Source organism: Larimichthys crocea, chromosome XV, assembly GCF_000972845.2.
Source record: "Larimichthys crocea isolate SSNF chromosome XV, L_crocea_2.0, whole genome shotgun sequence".
Taxonomy (NCBI): Eukaryota; Metazoa; Chordata; class Actinopteri; family Sciaenidae; genus Larimichthys; species Larimichthys crocea.
In genome coordinates this window covers 10,511,973-10,538,814 of record NC_040025.1, presented here as the reverse complement: position 1 = coordinate 10,538,814, position 26,842 = coordinate 10,511,973, and the positions used below count along the sequence as shown (strand labels likewise).

The window sequence follows — 26,842 nt, the reverse complement described above, 5'->3', positions numbered from 1 at the left end:
TGCACTGTACAATACTACATCCATCACCGGGGCTCAGGCTGACAGCTTTGTCAAAGTGAGCCGCGGGGGAGAGGAGAATGGCATTGTGGGATTGAGTCCTCCCATCGGACGCTGCACTGACAGGAGAAAAGAAAAGGGGAAGAAGAGGGGAGAAAAGGGGGGAACGAAGTGGGAGAAAATCGGGGGAATGTGTGTGCACAACCGCTGCAAGTGGGGGAGATAAAGAGAGAGAGAGAGAGAGAGAGAGACAGGAGGAGAGGAGAGGGCTGAGCTGCCAGGGGTAGCCCATCAAAACCAGCAGCTCTCCTGCTGTAGCCTGTTTACTAAGACTGGCCTTGTGAAGGACAGACAAAGAGCATATTGCAGACCTGGCAGCATGACCGCATCGCACAGTAAAACACACACACACACACACACACACACACACACACACACAGACACAAAAGACCTCCTGAGGGTCTGCCAAACTGCAGCAAATGAACCGAGGGCCCCGGTTAGAACACACAGAGCAACAATGTACTCAGTGACAAATGCAACATAAGATGCATGCGTGTGTACAAGCGCGCACACACACACACACACACACACACTTATTCACTTCTTTAGAAGGCAGCTGGTAGTGTAGTGAAGCGAGCCGCTCTCAAACAGGAGAGATCAGCCTTACAGAGTCACCTTTATCACAGCGCCGGGCCACCGGTGTGTGGGCTCAGCTTCAAAATCTACCAGACTACCCCACACTTGGCGATCGCAGCCCCCGTCTCAGCGCCGAAAAAAGAGAAAGACAGCGGAAAAAGCGAGAGAGGCAGCGAGACTCGCAGACATGGCGTCCCCCCAATTATAGACCAAACATTGCCACTCTATTCACTTTACTCTTCGCCTGGCTCCTGACAAACCCTGTCGTGATTCCTTCAACCAACACTCTCCCTGACACTCTCTAGGCTCTAATTAGGCTTGTAAATAATTATTGCAATTAAAGCCTACAATTAGGAGGAGTGGAAGCACTGCCATTAGTTTCACAATAAATGTCATGAGCGTTTCTGCATAGGCGCGGGGAGGAAACAGACAAATGCTGTGCCATTATAGAAGCAGACAGACAGTCAGAGTGCAAGAGACAGAAAGAGAGAAGAGAGGGGGGGGGGGTATATGAAGGCAGTTGACATACTCACAGCTCTTAATTATAGAGCTGATTATTCTGGCAGGATGGCTCCTGGACTGTTCCTTTGGCTCACATTCACAAAGTGACAAAGTGAGCATGCACACATATCTGCTACACACACACTAACGTGAGCAGCATGCACACCTACGCGTAAGAGAGCACATATATAGAAGCTGGAACAGAGGGAGAAGTAAGCAAGAAATCAGCACATAAACACGGCGTCAAGTAGAGACCGGGGCTTAATAAGGGATAAATAGCACTGTTTCTAGATAATGAAGGGCTTTGAACAAGTTCAAGGACAGGTTTGCTATTCAAAGTGCTTAGAGTGATGATTTCCTGCCTAAAATTGACCACATCTCTTCGGTGTTTACTTCTAAATATTTGTAATTAGTTGCCTTTGTGAGACGCCGCCTCACTCGCCCACACTCTGCCAATCAGACGCACATTTACTGTATCTTTCTGCAGAATCTTTTCCAAGAATCCCACATGGTTCAACAATGCAGCAAGAGTGCAGGCTGGATGTTTCTTTTTTTTTTCTTCGGGGGCTACGTCTGTGGGAGAAACAGTCAGTTGGTTAATGGCAGGCTTTGGGAGACTGCAGACAGACAGAGACAGAGGTGTCAGAGAGTCTCAGGATCAGGTATCCTTTTTTCCTCATTATCTCGTATTATGTCAGGGGAGGGCGGCGAGAGACTCCTCTGGGAAGGGTTGGGGTGGGAGACGGCGGTGGAGTTTTTAGCTGGTATTAAGGGATGCACAGTCTCTCTCATGTGGGCCTTGACATCCATTCATAGCATAGACTTGACACTATTGAGTTTATTCGAGTAGTCGATTTCACCTGAAGCAGACGTCAAGCTACACGCCGCTTGTTTACCGACAGCTGCACGGTCCGCGAACACAGCCCGCTGGTCTAAGTCACTGAATTCGCAGCTTGTACAGTGCATTACTGTGTATTGACCGGTTCTGATATAGCAAAGGGGGGTGTGGATAGATGGATAGGGAAATGGGAGGTAAGAAAGGGGGGAGTTCAGGCTGGGACCCGGGTGCACAGGCTTCTATTAATTAACAGCTTGATGGAGGCTGACAGGACGTGTGCTGCTATCAAATAATGAGGTTAGGATTGGCCAATGGTTCCAGGGCACAAAACCTGATTAACACTAATCCTGGCTTAAGTCAATTAACAATGCCTGCTCAGGGACTCATGCAAATGAGGTGCCTTTGTTAGAGGTGGGCTAGCACGGAGGGAGCAAACAGAGTTCGGCGTTCAGACATGTGAAACATTGCTGGAACATGGCAGGAAGGGGGAAGGACACTCGTATCGGTCATCGTTAGAGACAGAAACCGCTGACTCTGCTTGGAGTGGTCAAGCAGATGGATGCAATAAAAACATGATTCAATGAAGGGGCGTCTCTAAATGACCTGCTGAGTGACCCCATTGGGTTGATGAACAGACTCGGTCAACCCTTGAACTTCCCATAACCCCCTGACCTTACAATGCTGGAAAAAAAAGAGACACGAGGAGCTGATGAAAAGACTAAAGATGAATTTGCTGTAAGGTGACAAGAAACTACGACAATACTAAAGGACTGAAAAAGCAATAGGAGCGTGAAGTTAGCCTGGTTTATTTACTTCAGACTGATCAAGAACATTGCAAACACACACACACATCCAAATACACAAAGCTCAAGATTTAAGGGAGCTTGACAAGTGGGTCAGGGATGAAAGTGGTTTCTTCAGAATGAAAAGCTAAATGGCATCATCAATAACATTGGATGTGCGTATTGACAGGGGAATTTATCCTAATTTGTCCGGGTGTCAATATCAAGTGAAGCTGTCACTGAAGCAGTGAAGAATCTAAGCCCAAGGTTCCAAACTGCAGCTCCAGTCCTTTTTTTTTTTCCTTTCTTTCTTTCCAACAGCAGCGCACCTGGTTAAGGATGAGGCCATGCGATTGATTCGCTGGCCCTCGACACTATGGCTGCCAAACTGACCCCCGCTGTCGCACTGACATCCCTGATAAAACACGATGGCTGATCTATCAAGTCGGTGTCTGACGTCTGACTGATAGCAGGCTGTTCTGAAGATGTTTGTCTGTTGTTGTGGTCTGTCGGAAAAAAAAAAAAACAGATAGCTGCTAGTAAGCCGTGGCCACGGCTCCCCTCTCATGATCAAGCCACGATGAGGGTGGAATGGGAGGCCCATATGTTGGCATCACAGTTTCCTCACGCATGACAGAGAACCTTTGTTCAGGTCACTTCTCCCCTATAAACACTGGTGAGGACTTTATGGTTGCCTGGCATATATGGCACCTTATGTATCGGTTTTACCATATAAAACAAACCTTGTTTGACCCCAATTTAAGGCCCAGGTTAAGTGCAATACAGTGGTCCCTCGTTTATCGCGGGGGATACGTTCTAAAAATACCCCGCAATAAACGAAATCCGCAAAGTAAGTTTTACAATTATTATACATGTTTTAAGGCCGTAAAACCCCTAACCACACACTTTTATACACATTTTTACACGCATTTTGTACAGTACTCCCTTAATTAATCAGGACGCAGAACACACGTGCGGTTCTCACTTAGCCAATCAGGACGCATAACACAATGTGCGTTCATACTGTACAGTACACTGTAAAAATAAAGCATGCAAAATTACACAAAAAAAATCCGCGAAACAGCGAGTCCGCGAAAAGTGAACCGCGATATAGCGAGGGACGACTGTATATCTTTCTTGACTCACATTCATTTGGCCCAACCAACAACTGGGGAATTAGGGAATATTTAGGAACTTGTGAGGGAAAGAGATCTCTCTCTTTTTTTTCTTGCATTGCAGAATCCATCTTTCAGCTTTTTTTGTTTTTTACCTCATGTGTAAAAGCTTTGAGAAGACGATTGTGGGTCTTCACAGAGTCGCTTGCTGAATTCAGCACGTTCCACTGATTGCTCTGCCTCTTGATTGTCCTCTGTGCTGTAACGGAGGGTAGTCCAAGTTATTGGGACTCTTTGTCCGAGTGTCACTGACGGACAGATCGGTAAGAAACACAGAGATCAGGGTCAATGGTCAAACCCCTGTTCTTGTTCACTCTCTCTGGCAGCTGCAACCTAACAAGACCGCCCTCGGGCCGACGCAGGGTCAAGGGACAGCAAGGCAACACTTGTTGAGGTAGCGGTAGACGCCGGAAACCTCTTTGCTACTCAGCCCTGACAGCAGACTAACAAACAACAAAGGAAGGAGGGGACCAGAAGAAGTAGACACAAAGCGCTCAGCCTTTGTGCCTTTCTGACTTTGTCTGCCCGACTGTTGCGTCCATTCTTTTGGCCTGAAGCTTCTTTCCTCCCCACTAGATTATTGTTCCTCTTCTATGAGAAAAGGATACAAGCATCTTCCGGTAGGCTCGTAAATAGATGGTTAAAGTAAGAGTTGGGCTTTTAGAAAAAGAAAAAAAAAAACGCATCAGGAAAACATGCACGCATACTTAAGTCTTTGAATGAGAGGCCTGGACGTGAGCCAGTCCAATCTGCTTGTTGTGGAGGGTGTAAACAGTAAAACCGGGAAACAAAAGCCCTTCCACCAACACTGCTGCGCGTCGCTTTTGAGTCTGCACAAGCTGTAACACCTACAGTGCACAGTGGAAGGCCTGGCTATAAGCCATCATGTGTTCCATGCCCATTAACACATGAAATCAGCGTGTCATACACACCAAAGTCCTGCATAATGATGAGCCAGTAGCATGTCAGCTAATCTAAGCCTGGACGAGGTGTGAATGAATCCTATTTCCCCCTGTCTTGATAACCACTGAAGCCATTTCCCCCCCATAATCTAACCACACCAGCCAAACAAAGGTTCTGCTGGGATAAAGAGAAGGAGGAATCAGAAAACTCAAGGGAAAAGGAGGGTGTGGGTGCTCGGAGGGAGAACAGGTTGAGAAGAGGCCTCATACAACAAAAAAAAAAGGTAAAAAAAAAAAGAAGAAAGAATCCATGCATGGATTTCAAATTTCACAGCTGAGCACCTGGAAGAAATTGCCAGGCTTGAAAAAAAAAAAAGAGGTCTTCTTTTCTTTTCTGATAATCTCTGAGCTGTAATGTTGCCGTTCCATACATGGAGCTGGGGTAAGGGAGGAAGGATGGCGTACGAGGATCGGAGGCTGAGGGGGGGGGGGGTTTAATGTTTGCTAAAGAGCCAAGAGTGTACTGGAGAGTGACAGCAACACATGGCCCAACGCCTCTATAGGGGGAGGACTGTGTGTCTGTCCATGAAAGACGAGTCTGTTTTACAAGGCGGCTCAGTATCCCTCAGTTGGTCATGCTAGCAAGAATTTCACACTCATCCTTATAAAGAGCTGGCAATTAGAGGGCTACTATTTCAGTGAGAACACTATTAAGTCTGTTAGGGTCTATTATGTACTCTTGTGTGCCACAGCCATAAAACATTACAAAAACCATTGAGCTCCATTACAAAGTCAACACCTGCCTCTTTTCTTGGGATTCAATTAAGACATGATAAAAAGGTAACCACTTTTATGGGGGGGGGGGTTCTTTCATTCGGAGTATTTTTTTTTTTCTTTATTAAGGTGTTTTCAAAAAACCTTTTCAGGCAGAACTAAAACCACGCCACAGGTATCACTTCAAAATCCCTTTTCAGATGTTAAATCTTGATTGTTCCCCATGAATAATACATTATATCCCGGGCTCGGCGTACTGGCCGCTGACCAAAGGCAACGGCAACATAATGCAGTCACTGATTCTCAACCGTGTGCGATGAGCGCTCGCCCTACTGCTGGGTGCCAGCGGGCATAATGGCACAAAACACCACAAAAGGGAATAAAAAGGGCCTCGTGAAAAATGCCGATAATCCAAGGCCGCCCCCAAAAGACCCCCCATTCGATACTGGAGTAGTTTGTGGTCATTTATCGCAGTTGCGCTTGCATTGTGTTGATAAAGAGAACGGATGCCGCTTAAGGCCTCGTGTGTCAGGGGCTCTCCATCGACACGAACTCCCGAAATGCAGCGCGGGCGCACACGAACATATACAAATGCTGGTCACGATGTTAAAAGAAACAAATGAGAGCCCCTTTTGCATTCTCAGGCACACTCAGAAACGTAAGAAAGAGAAAGAGAGAGGTAGTGAATGAGAGCGAGAGAGAGAAAGACACACATGCACCAGTTGGTAGGGACGAGGCCAACACTCATGCAGATCCGACAGCTCTGAATTTGCATGAGCTGGCAAAAGCACCAGTGGTTTTCACTCTGCTCCAGCTGCCATTCACACACGAATACTCTTTATACCTGTTTGATTAGAGCCTCTGCTGCGATTGTTACGGCACCAGAGTATTGTACTGCAGGGACGGTGTATCCGGCTGAATGTAAAGTAGAACCTATGAGGTTAAAGCCTCGTGTGTTTTACCGTTCAAAACTTGGGCAGATGTTATCCGGTGCACGCCACGCTTTGTTTTGTTGGGTGGTATTCAGTTGAAAATCTACCAGCTTTTGATGCAATATTAAACGCGAGCGAGGTGTTTCGGAAATGTAAGACATTTCGAGGGGCATTTCGTGTGATGCAGACAGAAAAAAAAAAGAAAAGGAGAGAGTAAAAGTCGAGGACGTGTCTAGGAGGCAGCTCAACTGAATCTCCCCAAACAGCTCTGACCTTTTTCTCTCCATCACTGCGTTTGCCGCCAGCGTTGCTACCCAGCAAAGTACCGAAAAAAAAATAAAAAATCTCCGGATTATTGGTCTAAATATAGAAGCAGTCACACACATACTCATGCAAGATGACTCAAACATGTGATCTGGCAGAAATCCATGCGACGGATCTGGAGCGAGAAAAAAAAAAAACACGGGATGGCGCGAGGACAGTTGGAAGACACAAAGCTGTGTGTGAGTGTGAAAATCCGGAGATGATGCAACAATACGTGTGTTTTTTGAGGTTTTTCAATAGAGGCACCATGGTGGATGTACACAGATGTCTGAAGATACATCTTGAAATGAAAACCTCCTGCTATGTATTTCGGCTCTGTCAGTAATGATACAGCACCCTACAGGAAGGTGCGCACACACACACATACACACACACACACACACACACACACACACACACACACTGCTCCTGGAGAGGAGAAACTCAGTGAGCCAGGTCTTTTCATCAGTTCCACTGCGCTGCCTCGCACTTGGTCAATCTCGCCACATCATTAATACGGTGGATGCTATTGTCGTTACATCTACAAAACAAAAGCGCAGTTTTAACATGGCAGCGCCATGGATCGAATATGAAACGGGGGGGGGGGCTGTTAAATATGTTTGGCGGCGGTGGGGGGTGAATGATGGTGTGGGAGTGCGAGGAAGGAGGAAACAAATGGGAAACGAGGAAGAGCGGAAAGTTCTTTCACACTCTCCGAGGCAGCTTGGGTTAGGCAGCGGATGTGTAAGAGTCTGAGGCTGAAGAATATCTATACATATGCAATAGGTGTAATCTATATATATATGTGCGGGTGAGAGGAAAAAGGCTAGATGAAAAGCTTCTGAAAGCCTGGTGGAGATTCCATTTGAATACTGAATGAGAGGCTGGTGCTCGCATGTGTCTGTAATTATAGTTTTTGTTTTTTTTCGCGCACGTGATTGCGAGAGCCGGTGCATTATGCCGGTGCCTATGCAAATGAAAACTGAGGGAGCATGTGCTTTGTGTGTGTGTGTGTGTGTGTGTGTGTCCCTGTGGGTGCCTGTCTGCGTGTTTGTGTTTACAAAGGCCCTCGCACATCCCACGATTCTCGGCTTCGCCACAACACACACAGACAGGTGTGAGGACCGGAGAGAGAGAGCGAGAGCCCAGATTGTGGAGCACGGCCTTGCTGAGCAAATATTACTCCCTCTCTCTCCTATTCAATGTCTGTCTGTCTCTCCCCGTGGTCTCTCTGTATTCTCTCTCTTACCCACTGTGCCAAACACAGAGGGCCTCTTTGTTATTCAGAGTAGGAAATGCAACTGGAGCCAAATCTGCCCCTGCTTTCTGTTTGATATCATCCCCCCTTTGTTCTTATACGCTCTCCCATCACGATGCACTTGGCCTCAAACGGCATCAGCCAGACACATGGGAACCGGAGTGGAGCTCAGACAGGCGTAGATCTCGTGATGTCCTGGATGTCTGACTTCAAGAGATGCTCGAGGTGACATTTAGGCTAATGATGAGAGAAAGGTCAAATAGATCGCTTGCGCTGAATGCTAGTGTGAAAGGGGGGGGGGGGGGCTGTGTTTGAAGGTGGCGGCTGTATGTTTTTGAATGCTTTATTGGAAAAATTAAACGTGGCACCCGAGACTACACATCCTAAATTCAATACCTTGAGCAGAAAGCGGTTACAGCTTCGTGAGAGACAATTAAACATTTGGTCAAGTGTCCGGAGTCACGGATCAACAAAACAAAACGTGCACTTTCTGTTAAATTCTGCAATTTATGAGTGTGCGGCCGAGCTAAATCCCAATCCGGTTACTCTGTCAGGTGTGACTATCGAGTGGTATCCTTGAACACGCAGGGTAACATCCCCGAAGTAGCTGAAAGCATTTTTTAGTATGTGTGTGTCTGTCTGCTTCGATCCTCCCCAACCCCCCGGAGAGCAAAACAGAAGCGTCTTACAAGCTGAATACTAATAATATTCACCAGCATCACTCCTCATTCAGATGACTAGCAGTTATGAACTCACACATCAAAAGCTTGTTTCATCTGCAGAATGAGTGGGAATAAAGGACTTGGTAAATATAGGAAACAGACTTTAGGCTCAGTAAAAACTGGTCTTTATCTATGTCACGCCTCGCAAACGGAGTTATCATCTCAGCTGTCAGACGCGTTTGAATATATCATGTTTGTGTTGGAATGGAGCAGATTTGATTTCTTATCCCCGAGACATCTGTGAAAACATTTTGGCGGATGTAATGTCTAAATGTTAATAATAAGGGAGATTTGAGATTTTAAATATTGTGTTCAAATATCATCTCTGTTGTATGTCTTACTAAGAACAATCTCAGCAGTAACGCCGGCTGGAGTACGGCGCTATCACGATCGCATTTGTTCTCGCAGCAGGAAAGTGTCTGATTAGAAACGAGCAACCTTTCAACAGGGTTTTTTAATGGGGTTAGTTATAGATGCTGAGATTACACTAAACCTGTTAACTCCTCTCCTCCTCTAGCTCTCAGCAAGAGACACTATCCGGGTTGCTGCACACTTTTTAAGATCAAACTTTATACTTTCTAAGACCCGTTTGAGACCTAGAACAGGAGGAAGATGGGTCCCACATTTCCACAGTGGAACAAACAGAAGGTAACATGGGTGTAAGCATTCCCGGTACTTTTCATCTCAAGGCCAAAGTTTGGCCTCAGTGGTAAGTTTTTCCGTTTCCATTTGAGTAAGTGCTTTGTCCTCCCCCCAAAAATGCAGTGTCTTGCAACGGAGAAGTTGAGATGGATACAACTTTTGGAAAAAAAAAACCAGCCCAACGTCACGCTGTGGTCTCCAATCAGACGCTGAGACTGGTCGGACCTCAATAGTCAGCCTGAAACTGAGACTATCCAGGTGGATCCATGGACTTAACTGTGACCTGTCGTGTTCTGGCTTTGTTTATTTCATGTACCCAGCTTCTGAATCTGTTTCTGGTTTACAATTTACGCTGTAAAATAGTGACACGAAGAAGTTTAGTTTAGTTTGTGTCCGATGATCTGAGAGAGAGAAAGAGGGAGAGCGTGATTTGTGGTCGAGAGACATAGACAGTGAATGAGAGTAACTGAGCACGGACTTGATAAAGCTGGTTAATCAGCGAAATGAAAAATTATTTCCAGATTGTTTCACAGCGGTTATGTTCACCACATCAGGCCCCCCTGACAACCCTGCAGCATTTCGCCACAGCCCCTGATCCTCCTCTGTGACTAATAAATAATGTGAATATAAGACGTAATATAAATCCACTATCTAATGTGAACTAGGCCCTGTGTACAGTAACAGAGAGGTAGAGTTGATAAAATATTCGGACATATCTCATCTCAGAAAGTGAAAATTAGATATTCCATGGCCTTTAAATTCGACTTACTTACTATTTAATAAATAAGTCCTTCACACCACATCCACGGCTCCTGACCTGTGAGCTCTGGCCAGCCAGTTGCTGAGTGTGTTAAAAGCAGAGATAAGGAGAGAGGACGGCAATCTATCACCTCACCCTGACAGCCTCGCACGTCGGCTGTCTCTAGGGTTGCTCGCGCTGCCACGCTCCCCTGCAGCTGCTCCTCCTCTCCTCTCCTCTCCTCTCCTCTCCTCCTTCTTTTCATCTCTTTTCTACCCTATCATGTCTTTCTCTCCTCTCCTCTCCTCTCCTCTCCTCTCCTCTCCTCACTTCTCCTCCTTCTTTTCATCTCTTTTCTACCCTATCATGTCTTCCTCTCATCTCCTCACCCCTTACCATGTCCTCGTGTCCCCCCTTCCACCCTCGCCTGCTCCGCCTACTTAGTATGTCAGATGCATTGATGGCCATCGGCTGCTTCCCACCCACCACGCAATGCTGTGTCACTTCATTAGAAGTGTGAAAGGATGACCTTGCACTCTGTCTCTCTTTTTCTCCCGGTGTCTCTCTTTACTCTGTCTAAGTTTCATGCTCCTCCAGCTGTCCCTCTTTCCCTCATCACTCTTCCCCACATCCTCTGCCTCAGCCAGCCAGCCGGCAAGTGCCCTTCATCTTCCTCTCTCCCTCTCTCTCTCTCTCATTCTACCTTGTCTCTTCCTTGTCTCTCTATTTCTTTCCTTCTCCCTGCCCTCATTGTTCTCCTTCATTATCAAACGCTGTCACAACGTCCCCTGCTGTGCCACCCAGGTTATTTATAGCTATCAGAGGGTGGCGGTGCTGGTGAAGTTGAGAGGTGGGCCATCTTGGGGCCCTGCTCGAGCACACACACACACACACACACACACACACACACACACACACACACACACACACACTTTCACACCCTTTTGCGTGACATTTAAACATATGCACACACAGAAACACACACACACACACACACACACACACACACACACAAAGATGCACTTAAATCATCCATTCTCCACTTCTCGTGTAATCAGAGAGCACAGGTTTGCATGCGTTTGTCTTTTCGACACCTACCTGTCTCTCAGACATGACGTAGAGGTAGTTGCGGTCGAGGGAGAAGGCCATGTCTCGCAGGACGGGGCTGCCGTCCTTGATGACCGATATCGTCTCGTACTGGACGCCGCCGTGCGGAGGCCCGTCGACTCGTATCTGGGGAACACACACGGAACACGAACAGGTCAATGATTGCTATTTATATCAGTGTAACAGCAGGGAGGGGAAAACAGATGAAGAGTGATTGACAGGAGTGACAGACGTGGGTCAAATAATATTTGCAAAACAATCTATCATTATTCATTTGGCGACTTAGAGAAACAGCCTGGTGGAGATACTCCGCGGTGGATGTTTGGAGAGTGGAATGAAGAAGAAGTGAAAACAGCGGAGAGGTGATTCATTAAGTTTCTTTTTCATTGTGTGGCCCTTGTATTATTGCATGGTATGAGGTTAATGTGATTCCTTGTAGGATGGGGTTACCACAACTGTTAGGAATTATTTGCTGATATTATTGGACCTTTGTGAAACCTTAGCTCTGTTTTCCTTTCCTCTTTCTCCTGACGAATGATGTACTCCCTCAGTAAAGCTTTGAACTTGAGGCCAAGACCACCTAACTACAAAAACAGTGGGAAAAGCCTGACTTATATGAAGTACATGACCCTCCCTGACCCAAACGGGCCAACGCCGGCCCCTGTTTCGTCTTTATTCATCAGATCCCACCAGACAAATATATAGCCAGCACAGTAAATCTCAAGGAGGCGGCCCCGGTGCTAGACGTGAGAGATGTCTCCGTGATGTCCCCATGTCAATGGGACCTCCTCCACCCATGAAAGCTGATGGCTCTATCATCTGTCCATCTCCGCCTGCCTTCACTCCACCCAAACATCCATCTATCTATTCAAATGGTGACAGCACCAAAGAGCCAGACAGACTCTCTACAAAACATCACAGAGGGGAAAGTCAAGGTCATATGTCTGTCAAAAGGAGATCAACTAGGAGGGGATGCGAGCAAATGTGCATGCGCCGCGCACCCGGGCCTTTGTTTGTGTGTGCCTGTGTGTGTGTCAAAACTGCTGGACGGTCAAGTAAAAGAAACGTGATGTAAGTTTCACACAAAGCCCCCAGAGCTTTGCCATCAAAGCCTGTAGGGTTAGCCGAGTACACGACAGCAGGCGGCACAGTTCAGGGCCAGAGCTCAAAGTGGTTTGAGTCTTCCACAGCTGACCTACGTCTGACCTTGGCAAGCTAATCCAAACAACGGGGAAAAAAAAGAAAAAAAGAAAGACATATGCGAAAACCATATGTAGGAGGAGAAAAGGCAGGATGTGGGGGCCGTGCCAGTCTTCATCTGGTTACTGACACTGCAGTGTGCGAGGGAGACCTCAGCAAACATGCTCATCCATAAAGCATGTCGGCGGCGTAGCCAGACCAGCGCTGTTCTGTTCACTACTGTGTCAGTGTGTGTGTGTGTGTGTGTGTGTGTGTGTGTGTGCACCCGTAGGAGCAGTCTGTCATGCTGTGATATGTGTCCTAGCAGGCAGCCACTAGGGATCACAAGATAACCCCCCCCCCCCTTCCCCGCCTGCAGTTCATCTGAATCAGATTGCTATCACACAGTCTCTCTCTCTCCACTGTCCAGGGGCCTCTAAAAAAAAAAATCGCATTTTGGCCAGGAGTACACACACTCCAACACACAGCTGTTTTAGAGTTAGTCCAGAACAAAAAACCTCCACTCTCCAGACACACTTCTGTTAAACACCAACAGCATACCGGCCCGAGCAATTACTAAAACAGTTACAGTGTCCCGTTAAGCAAACACATTCAATCAGGAGTGCAGAGGTGTATACGAAGAGATAAATAATGAATGACCTTTTCCTTTTCCCAGTCACCGACACCATCTGTTTCTCCGTCTCTGCTTCTTTTGTATATACTTTTTTTTACCCCCCTCCCCAACAGCTTAGGCTTACGCCTCATGCAACATAACTGACACTCCATCCCACCGCGTACACACACACAAACACACACCCACGAGCAGTTGCTTTTCACATCAAGAAGCGGCTTTTCTACAGTAGCTGTAAATCTGGCAAAGTGTGTTACGTTCACACATATGCAGACACAAACACACACACACACACACACCCACGACATCGTAAGGAAGTGATGAAATGTGTGCACATGTGCGACGTGGGTTAGTGCTTCACGGGACGGGCGGGTGGGCGGGCCCGGCTCACCCCTGGGTGGGCGAATGAGATGAAAAAAAATTATCAAAATAAATAAATTATTAAAAAAAAAGGAAGGAGGAAAATGAAAACCTTGGGCGAGTGAAAGGAGAAACCAGTGCTTACTGGAGCAAAAATAATTCTGTCGAAAAACTCTGTTGACCTCACTCACTCCCCATGCTACCTTTCCCAGCAGCGTATCTACCACCTGAGTGAGCCGCTCACTCCGGCCCAAAACATTTATTTCCTCAGCATCACTTTACCTGCTCTCTCAGGTGCTTAAACTCTGCCCCATTTGACCCTGCATTATTTATCAGCCGACAGGTTTCATACTCTCGAGCCCATCTGACGCTATTCCACCCCGGACCAACCTACCCCCCCCTCTTACCCCAGAGAACTGCCCTCGGTCTGGCCTGGTCTAACACGGTCCCCCCTATTTCAACACCACAGCCATTAGCTAGTCTCTCTCTATCAGCAGCGTCTGGGAGCTGCAACTGAGTAAAGTGAGGAAGAGAGGGGGGAGGAAAAAAAGGTGAAGACGGATGAGAGTGTGGAAAAACATTCTCCATGTATCCTGAGGGGAACCGCGGCCTGTGTAGTTAATATTTGTGAAAACAGTGTTGGGGCTTGAATGTCCAAAAAATGGTGGTCAGAAAGTGAAGGCTCATAATATCCAAGAGGCGTGCAATGTTCTTTCATATACAAACCAAACAGACGCACACACAGCATCACTGTGAAAGATGCCCGGAGAACTGAGGACGGAAATAAATGTCCCCAGGCATCGCTGAGTAGGAGGACTTCTTAATCAACCAGCTAGAAATCCTGGAGCACACGCACGGTTGCCGTATTTAGTTTTTAAAATCCAAACCGCTTTCACCACTTTGAAATAACTTTGGACACATTCTACAGTTATTTCAAAATGCTACCACCCTGTATTTGTCTTTATATGCTTTGTCAAGTCAAAGTTTCATCTTTCTTCTTTTAAACATCCATCCAACCCTTGCAGGGTCTTAGTGGGGCTGGGACCTATCCCAGCTGACTTTGGGGCGAAAGGCTGAGTACACCCTGGACAAGCCGACAGCTCATCACAGGGCACATAGAGACAACAGCTATACACGTACACACATCTACGGGATATTTAGAGTCTCTTACATACATACATTTCAAAATGTTTCCCAAAAATAACCTCATCTTAGAAATCATTTTAGATTTTTGCCACTGAAAACAAGATTCCTGTGATATTAATGAGGAGCCTCCTTGGGGGGCAAAGTTGCCACATTTTTCAAAAAGTTTTGTTTGTATGTACAAACTTTAAATCGCAGCACCTAGTCAGGCGTAAGCCGGTGGGAAGTAGGAGGAGGGGGTTTGGCCAGTAGGGAAGCCGTGGCAGCTGCATCAGAGGCTTCCCCTTGTGGCTACAAGGGCCTGTGCCAGTGGGGTGCTTTTGATCAGACCATGTAAGCACCCTGGAAAAAACGTTTGAAGATTGACCAAACTCCAATTCAAATTGCCCTTCTCCTCTCTTTCTCTTTCTCTCTCTCTCTCTCCCTTGGTCTCACTGGTTTTGAACACAGTGCCAGACACTGGATCCCCGACTGCGCGAGTCTGTGTGAAGCAATTTGCTGAGTGAAAAGTGCTGAATAAATCCGGGGGTAAAAGTGCATCAAATGTGTGTTTGTAGTTGCATCGCGGATGCTGCCCGAGATAGAAAGAAAAAGGAAAAAAGCCCCAAAACTGTGTGTCCTCTTATAGACGCTGTTATGCAACATATCCAAAATGACCGGTTTCCAAGTGGTGCAATCATAACACTGCACGCAGAGGATGTGACACGTAAAATGACAGTGTTCAAATTTAGTTTTTTTTTAAAAGGGAAAACATTGAAACACATTTTTTAAAAAAGCAAAACACAGTGAGGGATGATTCGTCTCCGTTTTTACAGCTCGTCTCCGAGTGTTTGTTCAACATTAGCCACTCAATTTTTAAAGAATGTTTCTCCTTTAATGGGCGCAGATGTTAACTATTACCTGAGAGCTGCTTTCTTTTCAGATTTGGAAAAGAAAAAAAAAAGAGAGAGGCTATTTTCTAACCCTTCGCCTTGAGGGAGGTTAGCGTTTCTGAAACAGGACGCACATGTTTACAGGTGTCTGCCAACACCAATACATATCCATGTGAGGGTTGTACATTATTTTACCACCGTATTTCAGCTGGCAGAGCGGATTGCAAACCCACGCATGGGAAACCTTTTTACCAAACCACACACAGCACACTCCACACTAACACCTTGTACCAGGACAGGATTAAGTCAAATTGTAGGCCTTTCCACCTACACCCTGTACCAGAATAGCACAATGGTAAGTTGATTTAAGGGAGATTGTGCTTTCACTGCTCAGAATCAGAAACACATTGTGCTCGAACGCAGAGTGAAAGTTGAACTCCCTGAGTAACCTATCTGGGCAGCTATCGCCTGCATCTACACTAATCCAGTTCAACAGTTCTAGGATGTTGAAGTGATAGGCATTGCCTTTATCTTGGCTGATCCCCACACACTGGATTAGATTCTTGCGAAAGCACACACCGCCGCTGACGCCACACACCCCGTCTGTCTCGCTCTGTCTCGATGCGTTGACCCCTTACAGAGACACCAGAGAGGAGAGAGAGAGGGGGGAGATGTGCAGTCGAGTCGGGGTCACGCAGACTGAAAAAAAGACGCAGGTCAAGAGGGATCCGACAATGACCGCAATAAACCTTTATCCGATCAAATCCAATACGTCTGACGGGACCAATCTAAGCCTCCGTAAAAAGGCCTCGAATTAGATGCTGTGATTGGTCGGCACCTCGGCCCAGACGACAGGTGACAGCTGACGGCGTTTTAAGAGCCAGTGGAGCTTGTCAGGAGGCATCCACGATCCGAAAAGGCTTCTGTGACAGCCGGGCGCTCTCACCACCATCGGTTTTGCATTGCAAACACAACTTTGAGGAAGAAAGCGCCACCTTCCCACACACACACGTAATGTTGCCCTTTGCTTCACCCCTTCCGTACGAAACGTTCACTCTTGTTCAGCACTCCAGATCTATCGCAAGTGCTATGGCAGGATAGTGCACCCAAAAACAAAAAGCCCAGCAACCTTCTGTGTTTTATTGTTTGTGTACAAGCATGTGAGTGTGGGTACTACATGTTACACGGCAGGGTGAAAGAAGGGTGACACTAGTGTATGAGGTGTACTGACAGATCTATTGTCCACCCCCCCCTGGTGATGGATGCATAATGCCCAGCCCAGGATGAAGTCAGTCCCTCTGGGTGTGAGTGGAGGCTGCATCAGGGTGAGTGGACTGGTGGACTATGAGTCACCCAGGGGGGGATTTATCACCAACACACCATCTAGGCACATGTACACGGTTCATGCAGGAACATAAGTGACTCACACACACATACACATACACAGACAGACACACACACACACACACACACACACACACATACATACACAGACAGACAGACAGACAAATCAGCCGCCTGTATTCAACAATTGGCAGAACACTGTGTACAAACCGGGCTCACTATCTCTATCTATTCGCATGTCTGTCCTGGAAACCTGGCTTGAAATGTAGCAGACTGCTATTGTATTTCTTGACTTCAGGTGGAATGAGTACAGGCTATCCAGCCGTCTTTCTCTCTGTGTGTGTGTGTGTGTGTGTGTGTGTCTCTCTCTCTCTCTCTCTCTCACTTTCTTTCTCCGCGCACTGGGGAGAAAACATGGGGCCTCTCTCCGCCTCGATAACGCATCTAATCCATCACCACTGTCAGGCTGAAGAATTCTGGTGTCAGTAGCGAGCGGCATGTAGAAATGTGCTGTGTGTATGTGTGTGTGTGTGTGTGTGTGTGTGTGTGTGTGTGTGTGTGTGTGTGTGTGTGTGTGTGTGCGATGGCTCCCACCAGCCCAGCACGCCGCCCTCTTCTGTTCCTGTTCCTGTTGTACAATATAAGCTCCCATAAGGCGTATGTACGCCCGCTTGCCTATATGCTCCAAGTGCCACTTCGCATTGGACAGACCGAGGACGGAGAGGCCTCTCTGGGGTGATGGAGGAGTGGGAAGACAGGCGGAGAGCGAGGCATGGTGGGACGGAGGGGCAATATCTCCTAAAATGACCTGAGCCCTTTAGTCAATACAAGGGGCAATTACTTCATACTTCTGTCCAGGCACAATAAAGCCTATTGATTTGTCTCTCCACCCCATGCACAAAGCACATAACACTCTCCTGCACAACATCTTTCCTCATCTGATTGGACAGCAGTGCAGGATGGAGTCTATACCCGACAAATCACACATGATAACCATTCAAATGAGCAATTCTTTACTATCATTGATTGTCAGTGAACATCGAAAAGCAAACATCCCATTAAACGGATTCCCGGGCCAGGCTTAACAAGCAGTCTTACAACAGCCGTCACCATAATAGCTCTATCCAAGACTGATTCGATTCCATTTTAGCTCTGTAATATCGTCGCATAACTCACAACCCCCGAAACATGACTGTATCAGCACTTTCCCCTGTTTGCCCCCGGGTCCAAATAGAAACCAGAAGACCGCGGCATGCATTAGGGGTCTGCGGTAGGATGAGATCAGGCCTCAACTCTGATCAGCCCAAACACACATATTAAAAGCACAGCGGCACAATGCGAGGGCCTATATTTAGCTCCACATTAAAACACTGAACAGGGGCCAGCGTGCTGGTGATGGACTCCGGCCAAAAAAAGGTTTAGAGAGAGAGCAAAAAAAAAACGGAGGGATGTGGTAGGAGGGATTTTCTGCTTAGCCCTCAAAACTGGGGTTCGCCAGCCGAGTGGGGGAAGCCACTTTTTCTACTCAAATGGCGCTCCGATATGGAGAAGAAAAAGAATGGTTTGTGTACGCAGACTAAATAGCTGACGCCACAAGAAGTTTTTCCTTTTATTGGCTGACCCGACAGAAGAAAGTTAGAGATAGAGGGAACAGAGGGACCTAACAGGGAGAGAGATGAGGGGATGCGTCGAAGAGTAGGAATGAAAATTGGCAAAGTGTAAAGGGGAGGTGAGAAAAAGGACTTAGCACTGCGGCTACTCCCAACAGAGACACAGCAGCATTCACACTTCAGCCCTGGTGTTGACAAGCAGTTAGCCCTAGCAGAGGTTTAATGTACAGGCCTGCACAATATACCATACCAAGATGAAACACACACTTAACAATTATACACAAGCCCACGCGCTTGCTTTCAGTTATATTTAACATTTTTCCATGTTATCACAGACAAACACCTCGTAACAAAAGCCTTATTTCTAATAATGGAGCCATCTCTCCTGGGAGAGTTTTGTTTCAAAAGGTGGAGGTCTTACGTGCTGAAGGAAGAAAGGAAAATCTTATTTTATACGAGTAAATAAGCGAGGGACAAAGCAATCACACGACTATTACAAGCAGTACACAGAGCCAAAGCGCCGGTGGTTAGACAAAAGTTATTACAGGAATGTCAAACAGTCTGAAACCAAGAAGAAAACATCACACCTCCTGTTTTCTCCCTCGGCACGTCTTCAAAGTAGATCACAGAGATGTGTGAATCGCAAAAGCAGCTCGGGAAAAAGGTTCAGGTGAGGGGCAAATTAGCTGAGATTGTTTCAATTTCTCCCACCGGGTTTGTGCGATTTTAAATGTGGGACAAAGATTGGCAGGTAGAAGAGAGATACTGGTAAATTATAGCCGGCGGGATCGGCGCGGCAAATGAGAATATAAAAGCACTTCAATCAAGCCCACCTTGTACACCTGTGATGCGCGTTGGCTTTAATAACCTCCCTATACGTCTCAAGCTGTGTTCGATATCGCTGAGATGTATTTGCGAGCGTGCAATTGATGAATCTATTACATATATATGAAGCTTTGACACTCAATGAAGTGCACATTAATGTGCCCCCCCCCCCTTTTGACATATGCTGGACCTATTACAGATAAGTACAGTGGCATGTAATGAGACATGAGCCTGAAGGGGACTGGGGGAGAGGTAGAGGACATAAAGAAAAGGAGATAAATGTGGAGGCAGAATAAAGGGGGGCGCGGAATATATCGCATAGAATGATGAATACATAGAGGGAAGACATGAGAAAGATTATCCCTCGAAGCAGAAAAATGTATCTGTGAGATCCATATTTCTGTTTATTTTTGGCACCATCCTTGATCCGTCAATAACTCTGTGATGTCCGCAGCCTACTTTGAGTTTCCTCTGAGCCATGACTACCGACATAAGGCACAGGTGCTCAGCCGAAGAGGTGCATCTCTTCCCTAACCAACCCATACCACACATAGCTCCATAGAGACACATGTCACAACCTTTCACCTCCTATAACACATGACCTACCAAGTCCCCAGCAACCACTAGGATAATTAGAGCTCCTCCTGTAGGGTACCACAAAGAGACAAGGGTAAGATGGACACCACGCAGTGAACCTTTAACCTCCGTGGACCAACAGAAACAAAGTAGGAAGGAGGAGGAGGAGGAAGAGGGATAAGAAAAGTGGGATGAACTATAGGGGGACAGGGGTTATCCAATCAGTCCTCTGCGGTGGAGACAGTGATGCTACTGGTGAGTTGTGTGTGTGTGTGTGTGTGTGTGTGTATGGTGGGTGGGTGGGTAGGTGGGAGGGAGATTGTGTGACCCCATTCAACATGCTCACAAGAAAAGCAGGCCAAAACCCGTTTGCCGGACAAGGGTTGCCATGGTAACCTCTCTCCCCTTGGGCACGAGATCAGCGGGGAACCAACCGAAAGAAGTGTGCGTTCATGTGAATGTCGTGCGTGTGTGTGCGTGTGTGTGTGTGTGTGTGTGCGGATATGTTTGGAGATTTCTGAAAAACTGTTATGTCATCACTATTGTTAAGGCTGTGTTTGGCTCAGGGTGAACTGGTTAAGAGAGCACGCCTGCATCTTTTTTTTTTTTTCTGTCAGTCTCTGTCCTTCAAGGGACTTTTTGGTTGGCTCAGTGTTGGTTTCCCCCCCCCAAGCGAGAACATGTGGTGAGATCAGTTTGCCAGGAAACGCCAGCATTCCAGCACAAACACTCTCTCTCAGGATACAAACAGGATATATGGGGTCATGACTCCAGTTAAATGTGATTTATCTTCACGGGTTAACGGCTTCTTGGTGCTTTTACAACACCAACATTGCGACTTTGGTATCAGCCCTCGCATTTATTTTGATTTTATGCTGGAACAAAAGGTTTTCCTTTCACATTTTTACAGTTTAATATTACATAATTCAATAGATGCACTCCGTGTTAATAATTGCAGGGCTGCCGGTCAACCAGGCGCCATACGCGAATATAAACATATCATGGGATTATTTTAAAAAGTGTCATCATGTTTGCATAGTAACACATCAATTTACAGAAATGAAATACCTTGTCAGACTTTCCTCCACTGGAAAAGAAGTGTTACATCAGTGGAGCAGGCGTTTTTTAAGGTGATGAAATAACCTCCTAAATAATGCAACGTGTGTAACACCATATTTTACATTGTTTTAAAAGTGAAAAAAATAAATAAATGGGGCGAGCGAGCCTTTATTTGGTTTACATTATTACCGCGGCGCTGTATAATTGATGCTATACTGTACACATTAACGATAATGCACGTGTGTTTGTGTCTGTGTGTTTCTTGTGTGGCCTAATTATCCAACCACTGTACTGTAGCGTTAAACGTCTGTGAGGTCAGCACACATGAAAAAAAAAAGCCAAACACTAACTGAATTTAAAAAAAAAAGCTTTACTGCACATAAATAATTCAGCCCCGTATAGTCTAGATGACATTTATACTTCCCCGCTCTGTAAAGTATGTCCAAGCAAGCATGTGTAATCCTGTCTGCACATAAAACAAGATAATGACTTTCAGGCATATTCGTTCTATGCGAGAGCAGCACCAAACCAGGCTTTGATTCATTAGTCTGCTAATTAGAAAACACTGTGAGGAATGAGTTGTGGTCTCAAACATTCCCATGCACATTCATGACAGCGCAAACACACATAATCAGACAAGCAACACGCTTGTGTACACACACACGGGCACTGTACCGACTTCATACACTGCGGCTGTGTGTCCCTGTTTGTACATTAAACATGCAAAACAGCAACAGGCCCTGCGTTTCTTTTCCATAGACCAGACCTGATCAGAGATACTCATCAGCAGAGACATGTGTTGGTGACAGAGTATCTTCCTTTATCCCCCCCCCCTCTCCGAACACACCCACATACACACTCCCTCATCCTCTCACATCCCCTCATAACTCACACACATGCTCTGAAGCGGCAGGAGGGGAAAAACGCTGCGTTTGCAGAACAGACGAGCGGCGTACACTCGGGTCAGAGTGAGTTGAAAAAGAAGTAGAGAGACAGAGACGGAGAAGGTAGAGAGGACTGTGTGTGTGTGTGTGTTGGTGTGTGTTTGTGTGTGATGCCAGCACATTTTGTAGTCTATGAATCTTCACTAAAGCTCTTTAAAATTGCCCACCAATCTTGCGTCAGGATTTAATGCCTGCTTCTCTCCAGAAGAAATAGACCAGCCAGTTAAAGTATGCTAATTCAGTGGCACTAAATACACTGCTTTAAATGTCAAGCTTCCATTATTACACACACACACACACACACATGCACTGCTTGCCTCAGGACCAGCGCAGAATCATAAACACACACACACACACACACACACAAATCAGGCCCCTGCAAGGACACAAGGAGCATAAAGACTTATAGATCACAACCACTTTACAAAATCAATAACACAATGAACAAAGGACGTTTGCGACAAAAGTGCAATAATAAAGCGGCTTTTATGTATCTGACGGGGAGACTGAGTGAGGAATAGAAAGATACAGTATCAAGAAAGGGAGGGAGGGAGGAAGACGGAAGATAACAATAAGAGTCAGAGACGGAGAGAGGTAGCGTTCAAATGAGAGCCCGAGTGTAGCAGAAAGCAAATCAGCTCGCACACAGCCAGAGAGAAGCCTGGCACTCCTCCCCAACCAAGGGTGACAGCAGCATTAATTCTATTAACCCTATTAGTATTCCATCCTCATCGCCTCGCTGGGTCAATACACACCTCCATCACACTGCAAAGCTTCTGCTTCGCTCTTCCATATGCAAAAAAGGGAGTGGGGTGCGGGTGGAGGGTTCAGGGATGGCTGGATAAATAGGAGCTCAGACAGTTGGCACTTCCCCTGCTCAGGGTACGGACTGTAATGACCAGCCAGGCTCTGTCAGACCATCTCTTGTCTATGACACTAACGCTGACAGACACGCGGCGCAGTGTGGCAATCAGGTAGGGAGCGAGGAGGAGCGGTGATGGATACAAGTCCTCCAATTTGTCTGCAGGTCACATTTGGGAAATGGATAAACAGGCTGTGTGTGTGTTCAGGTTTAAAAAAAAAAAATGTAATCAAACTTAAAGCCATGCTGTTTATTTTAAAAATCATAAAAACACATAGCTCATCGTACAAATTCAAATTTGAAGTCACGTGCACCGGCGCCAGGCTTTTTTTTTTTTCACAGCCGACATTTTGACATGTCGTAGCAGGAAAAAGGTGTTCTTAATAACGTCGTCGAGGGGTGCAGCTCTCTTCACGTGTCCCCGAGAGCTTTCACAGACTGTGACAGCGTGCACAGCTCGCACAATACCAGGAAGCAGCTAAATGGAACCCAGCCATCATTAATTTCACTATTCGCACCTCTGCTGTCTGTGACATGTCAAAAACGGGGAGAAAGGCTTATTCAATAGACTCGGAGATATTGGCAGCACAGCCTTTGCTCGTCGGATATACAACCCGTGGCTAATGTTAGATAACTTCAGCAAGACATTGCTGTATATTTCACTGATGTCAGCTCAACACCAGAGTCGGTTAACTGGCTTTTGCTCATATGTTGTTTTAGCACCCATCTGTCCGTTATCTGTAACCACTTATCCTCATCAGTGTCACGGTGGAGCTGCAGCCCATCCCAGCTCACTCACTGTGGGCGAGAGGCGTGGGCACGCCGCCCGGACAAGTCACCAGCTCGTTGCAGTTGGTTTTTTTAGTGTTCAGTGTCACAAAACAAATATTTAAATCATGTTACCACCAGATTGAAACAAGCGATAATCACACCGCAGCCTACCTCACTAACTGTCGTATTTTGTTTCCCCACTGTCGGTAAGGTTCACTGACTCCGAATTAGGTCATCGAACGATGACATCATTAAAGCTTAAAACTAATAAACTGAAAAAAAAAATCGCATTCAACAGGCCTCGGCAACCTGAGAAGTGCATTACTTCATCCTGGCAGTCGGATGTAAGCGCATTGCCGGTGTTTTGCTCTGGCGACAAACCTATATGTGAGTACCAGGCTGAATATCTCTGCTGCAGCTCAGCGCGGGGGGAAACAAAGGGGAGGGAATTTCACACACTGAAAAAGACAGTAGCTTGGAAACACTCGATTAAGCCAACTGAGACTGCTGAAGTTTCATATTGCTGCGGCTGAACTTTCGGAATGTAATTTGCACCTAACCGGACTGTGAATTTCGCTTCACGTTCCTTAAGTTCAAGTGCTCTATGAAGGTATCAGGGCCACTACAGAGAGAAGCGATGATTACAGTGACTCATAACTCTTTCAGCATATATCGCACAGTGTATTAAGTGTGGTATTAAGAGACACTCGAAAACATTCAAACCTTTCATCACCATAAGTTCCTGTGAAATGTGGAGAAATTCAACGTGCCGTTATGATAAAAAACTGCAGAAACGGTGTCCGGTGTTCACAGCAGTGATGAATTGAATAATTAAGTAACATGGCGGGGCAACGGGCAATTAAATGAAACTTCTTGTTTCTAATTTTAAAAATGGACATGGAGCACAGCAAAAACCCGTCACTGCTTGACTACTGGTGTGAACAGATATAAAAAAAATACCTCTGTATAAGAAATACTTCTGCTTATAAATAACAGTAATGTGTCTGAAGACTCTGCGTGGATCCAAAAATAATGAAAATCCAACATGGTCTGGCCTTAAAGTTGCTCTGTGGCCAACACACAGCAGGAGTATGGGGAGCAGAGGAGCCCTCTCCTCCCCATCCGCCTCCATCTCAGGGTGGGCGAGCGAGGTTGCCAACAGACACCGGCGTACCAAGTATGTAGGACAGCGCCATTAGGGTATTAGTGCCGGTCAGCAGACAGCCAGTTTGTGTATGTGTGTGTGTGTGTGTGGTGTGTGTCGAGAAGAAATTGGGGATGTGCAATAACACCCTGGAGGAGGAGACACAATCTGATGCTATGTGTTTGACAGGATGCAGCATCACACACTTACTGCACCTTTGGGGTGTATTAGCATGGCCGTGTGTGTAAATGGGTGGCATATATGTGCAAGGAATTAAACCAACAACCACCCCCACCCCTTATTGCTGCCTGCTCGAACAGCACTGCTACCACACACACCACTCTGTGCCCTGGCCTTGAGCTACAAGAGTGGACGTATAAAGAGACGTGACAGCTTTTCCTCTCACTCCTCCACGTACGTAGCCACAGCATTGGAGGAGGTTATCTCTGCTGCGTCTGAAGCCGAGATGAGGGAGCGAGTGTGATCTCTCCCACTGTCTGGCCTGACTGATTCACGTCCATATTACCTGAGGGATTAGCTATTTCCTCTGTATAAATCCACTTTTGTGAGGTAATGTCTAGCATTAGCAGTGGGGGCCGTAGAGGGTTTTTGTTACACTCCAAAAAAAATAAATAATCTTTTGCCAAAAACACATACAAGACTAACCGTGCAATCCAAAAAAGGAGGCATGTTACAGTCTCTGACTGCCATTTTCTCTTACTCTTGCTCTATCACGACTTGGCCAGATTTAGAATGAGATCATTCTCCGAGGAGGAAATGTTCATCTACTTTCACACGTCCACGCTTTGAAATGTAAAGATTTCAAGGCCGGGTGTAATTGATACCTTGATTTAAAGTGTACCGTTCAAATATGAGCTAAGCCGGGCAGATCAGGTACGCTGTCCTTTTTTTTTGTGTGTGTGTGTGTGTGTCTTTAATTAGTTGTAGAAACCACATCAAATAATACACGCTTCATCCAGTTTCTCTTTTTCACGAGCTGACCACAGACTCCGGCCAGACGGCTCCATGTTTTGGTACCTCGGGTCCAGATCCCCCCATAACTCTCTGGCCTTCCTGTTATCCCACAACTGCTCTCTTTCTGGAAAAATACATCTCTTTTCTTTCCCCCCCTTTCTCTCCATGTCTCCCTTGTTCTCCGTACTGTACAAAACCACATAAATGTTTGGGTCAACACAAACCTAGAGGCTTGTTTTTCCATCTTTGAAGGCGAACGGGGGGGACTTAGGGTAAGGATTCATAGCACATTGATATAATGCGTCTACATTTCTACCCCCCCTTCCTGACCGCTGCTTACACTCTCTTTGTTCCCCATACAACAAGAGGCTAAATAACTGTGTCCATATGTGGGAAGTAACCAAGAGGAGAATGAAGAGGAGGATGGAGGAGGGAGGAGGGAGGAGGAGGAGAAACGGGGGTGTTTGGTTGGTTAACGGTTTTTGGCAGACCCGGGGAGGTATTTTCGCCGTCTTAGAGGGGGGCGAGACAGTGGATAACCCCCCTGAGACGCGCACAGACGCTCACATACGCGCACCCTCCCTAAAGGGATCGTTAAAAAGGAAAAAGGTCATAGGGCATTCGAAGTGAGTTATGCACTTGATTCACTGTCCCCGGTCGCGTGGAGTGTGAGAGGAAAGAGAGAGAGACGGGAAAAACTGCAGATGGTACGAAGAGTGCTCGTCACGCACTGTTGTGTTACAATATACGGGCCAGAAAAAACAGTACTAGGATCAGTTTCGGCTGGGTACAGAATATCCCACCGTACCTGAGAGAGGGAGTAAGGAAAACAATCGGGGATCTGTGCCGTGTGAACAGCTGAAAGTTTTAGCACTGTGTACATAAACTCAAATAAGGTTTAGAGTTCATTAGGTTCACCGGCCATCTCACAAACAGGTTTGAGCTCTGTTTATTAGGATTTTATGAATTGTTCAAAGAGGATCATTTGTATGTATGAAGAGTCCCGGGTGTTAATGCAGAGCCGCAGATGTCATGTGTTCTCTCATGTAGGTGTAAAGCCTCCAGGGGTGGGTGTGTGTGGGGGGGTCGCTTCAGGTTAAAGGTCACCAAATCCCTTCATAAGCTACCTCATGTGAAAAGCGAACGAAGCGTGCTGCAGGGGTCAAGAGGAAACATTAATGAGGCGGCTATAGTATCATGAACTATTTCCTGGTGGATCTAAAGTTAATCCCTCAGATT

General features: G+C 46.5%; 1 protein-coding gene across 2 annotated transcripts in view; it reads right to left on the bottom strand.

The window, feature by feature from the left end:
• Positions 1 to 26,842, bottom strand: part of plxna2 (plexin A2) — a 160,747-nt gene that overhangs the window by 83,884 nt on the left and 50,021 nt on the right. For both annotated transcript variants that reach the window (XM_019273879.1, XM_019273878.2), the window contains exon 4: positions 11,300 to 11,434. In XM_019273879.1, coding sequence (XP_019129424.1) covers positions 11,300 to 11,434 — 135 coding nt within the window. The remainder of the gene's footprint in view (positions 1 to 11,299; positions 11,435 to 26,842) is intronic.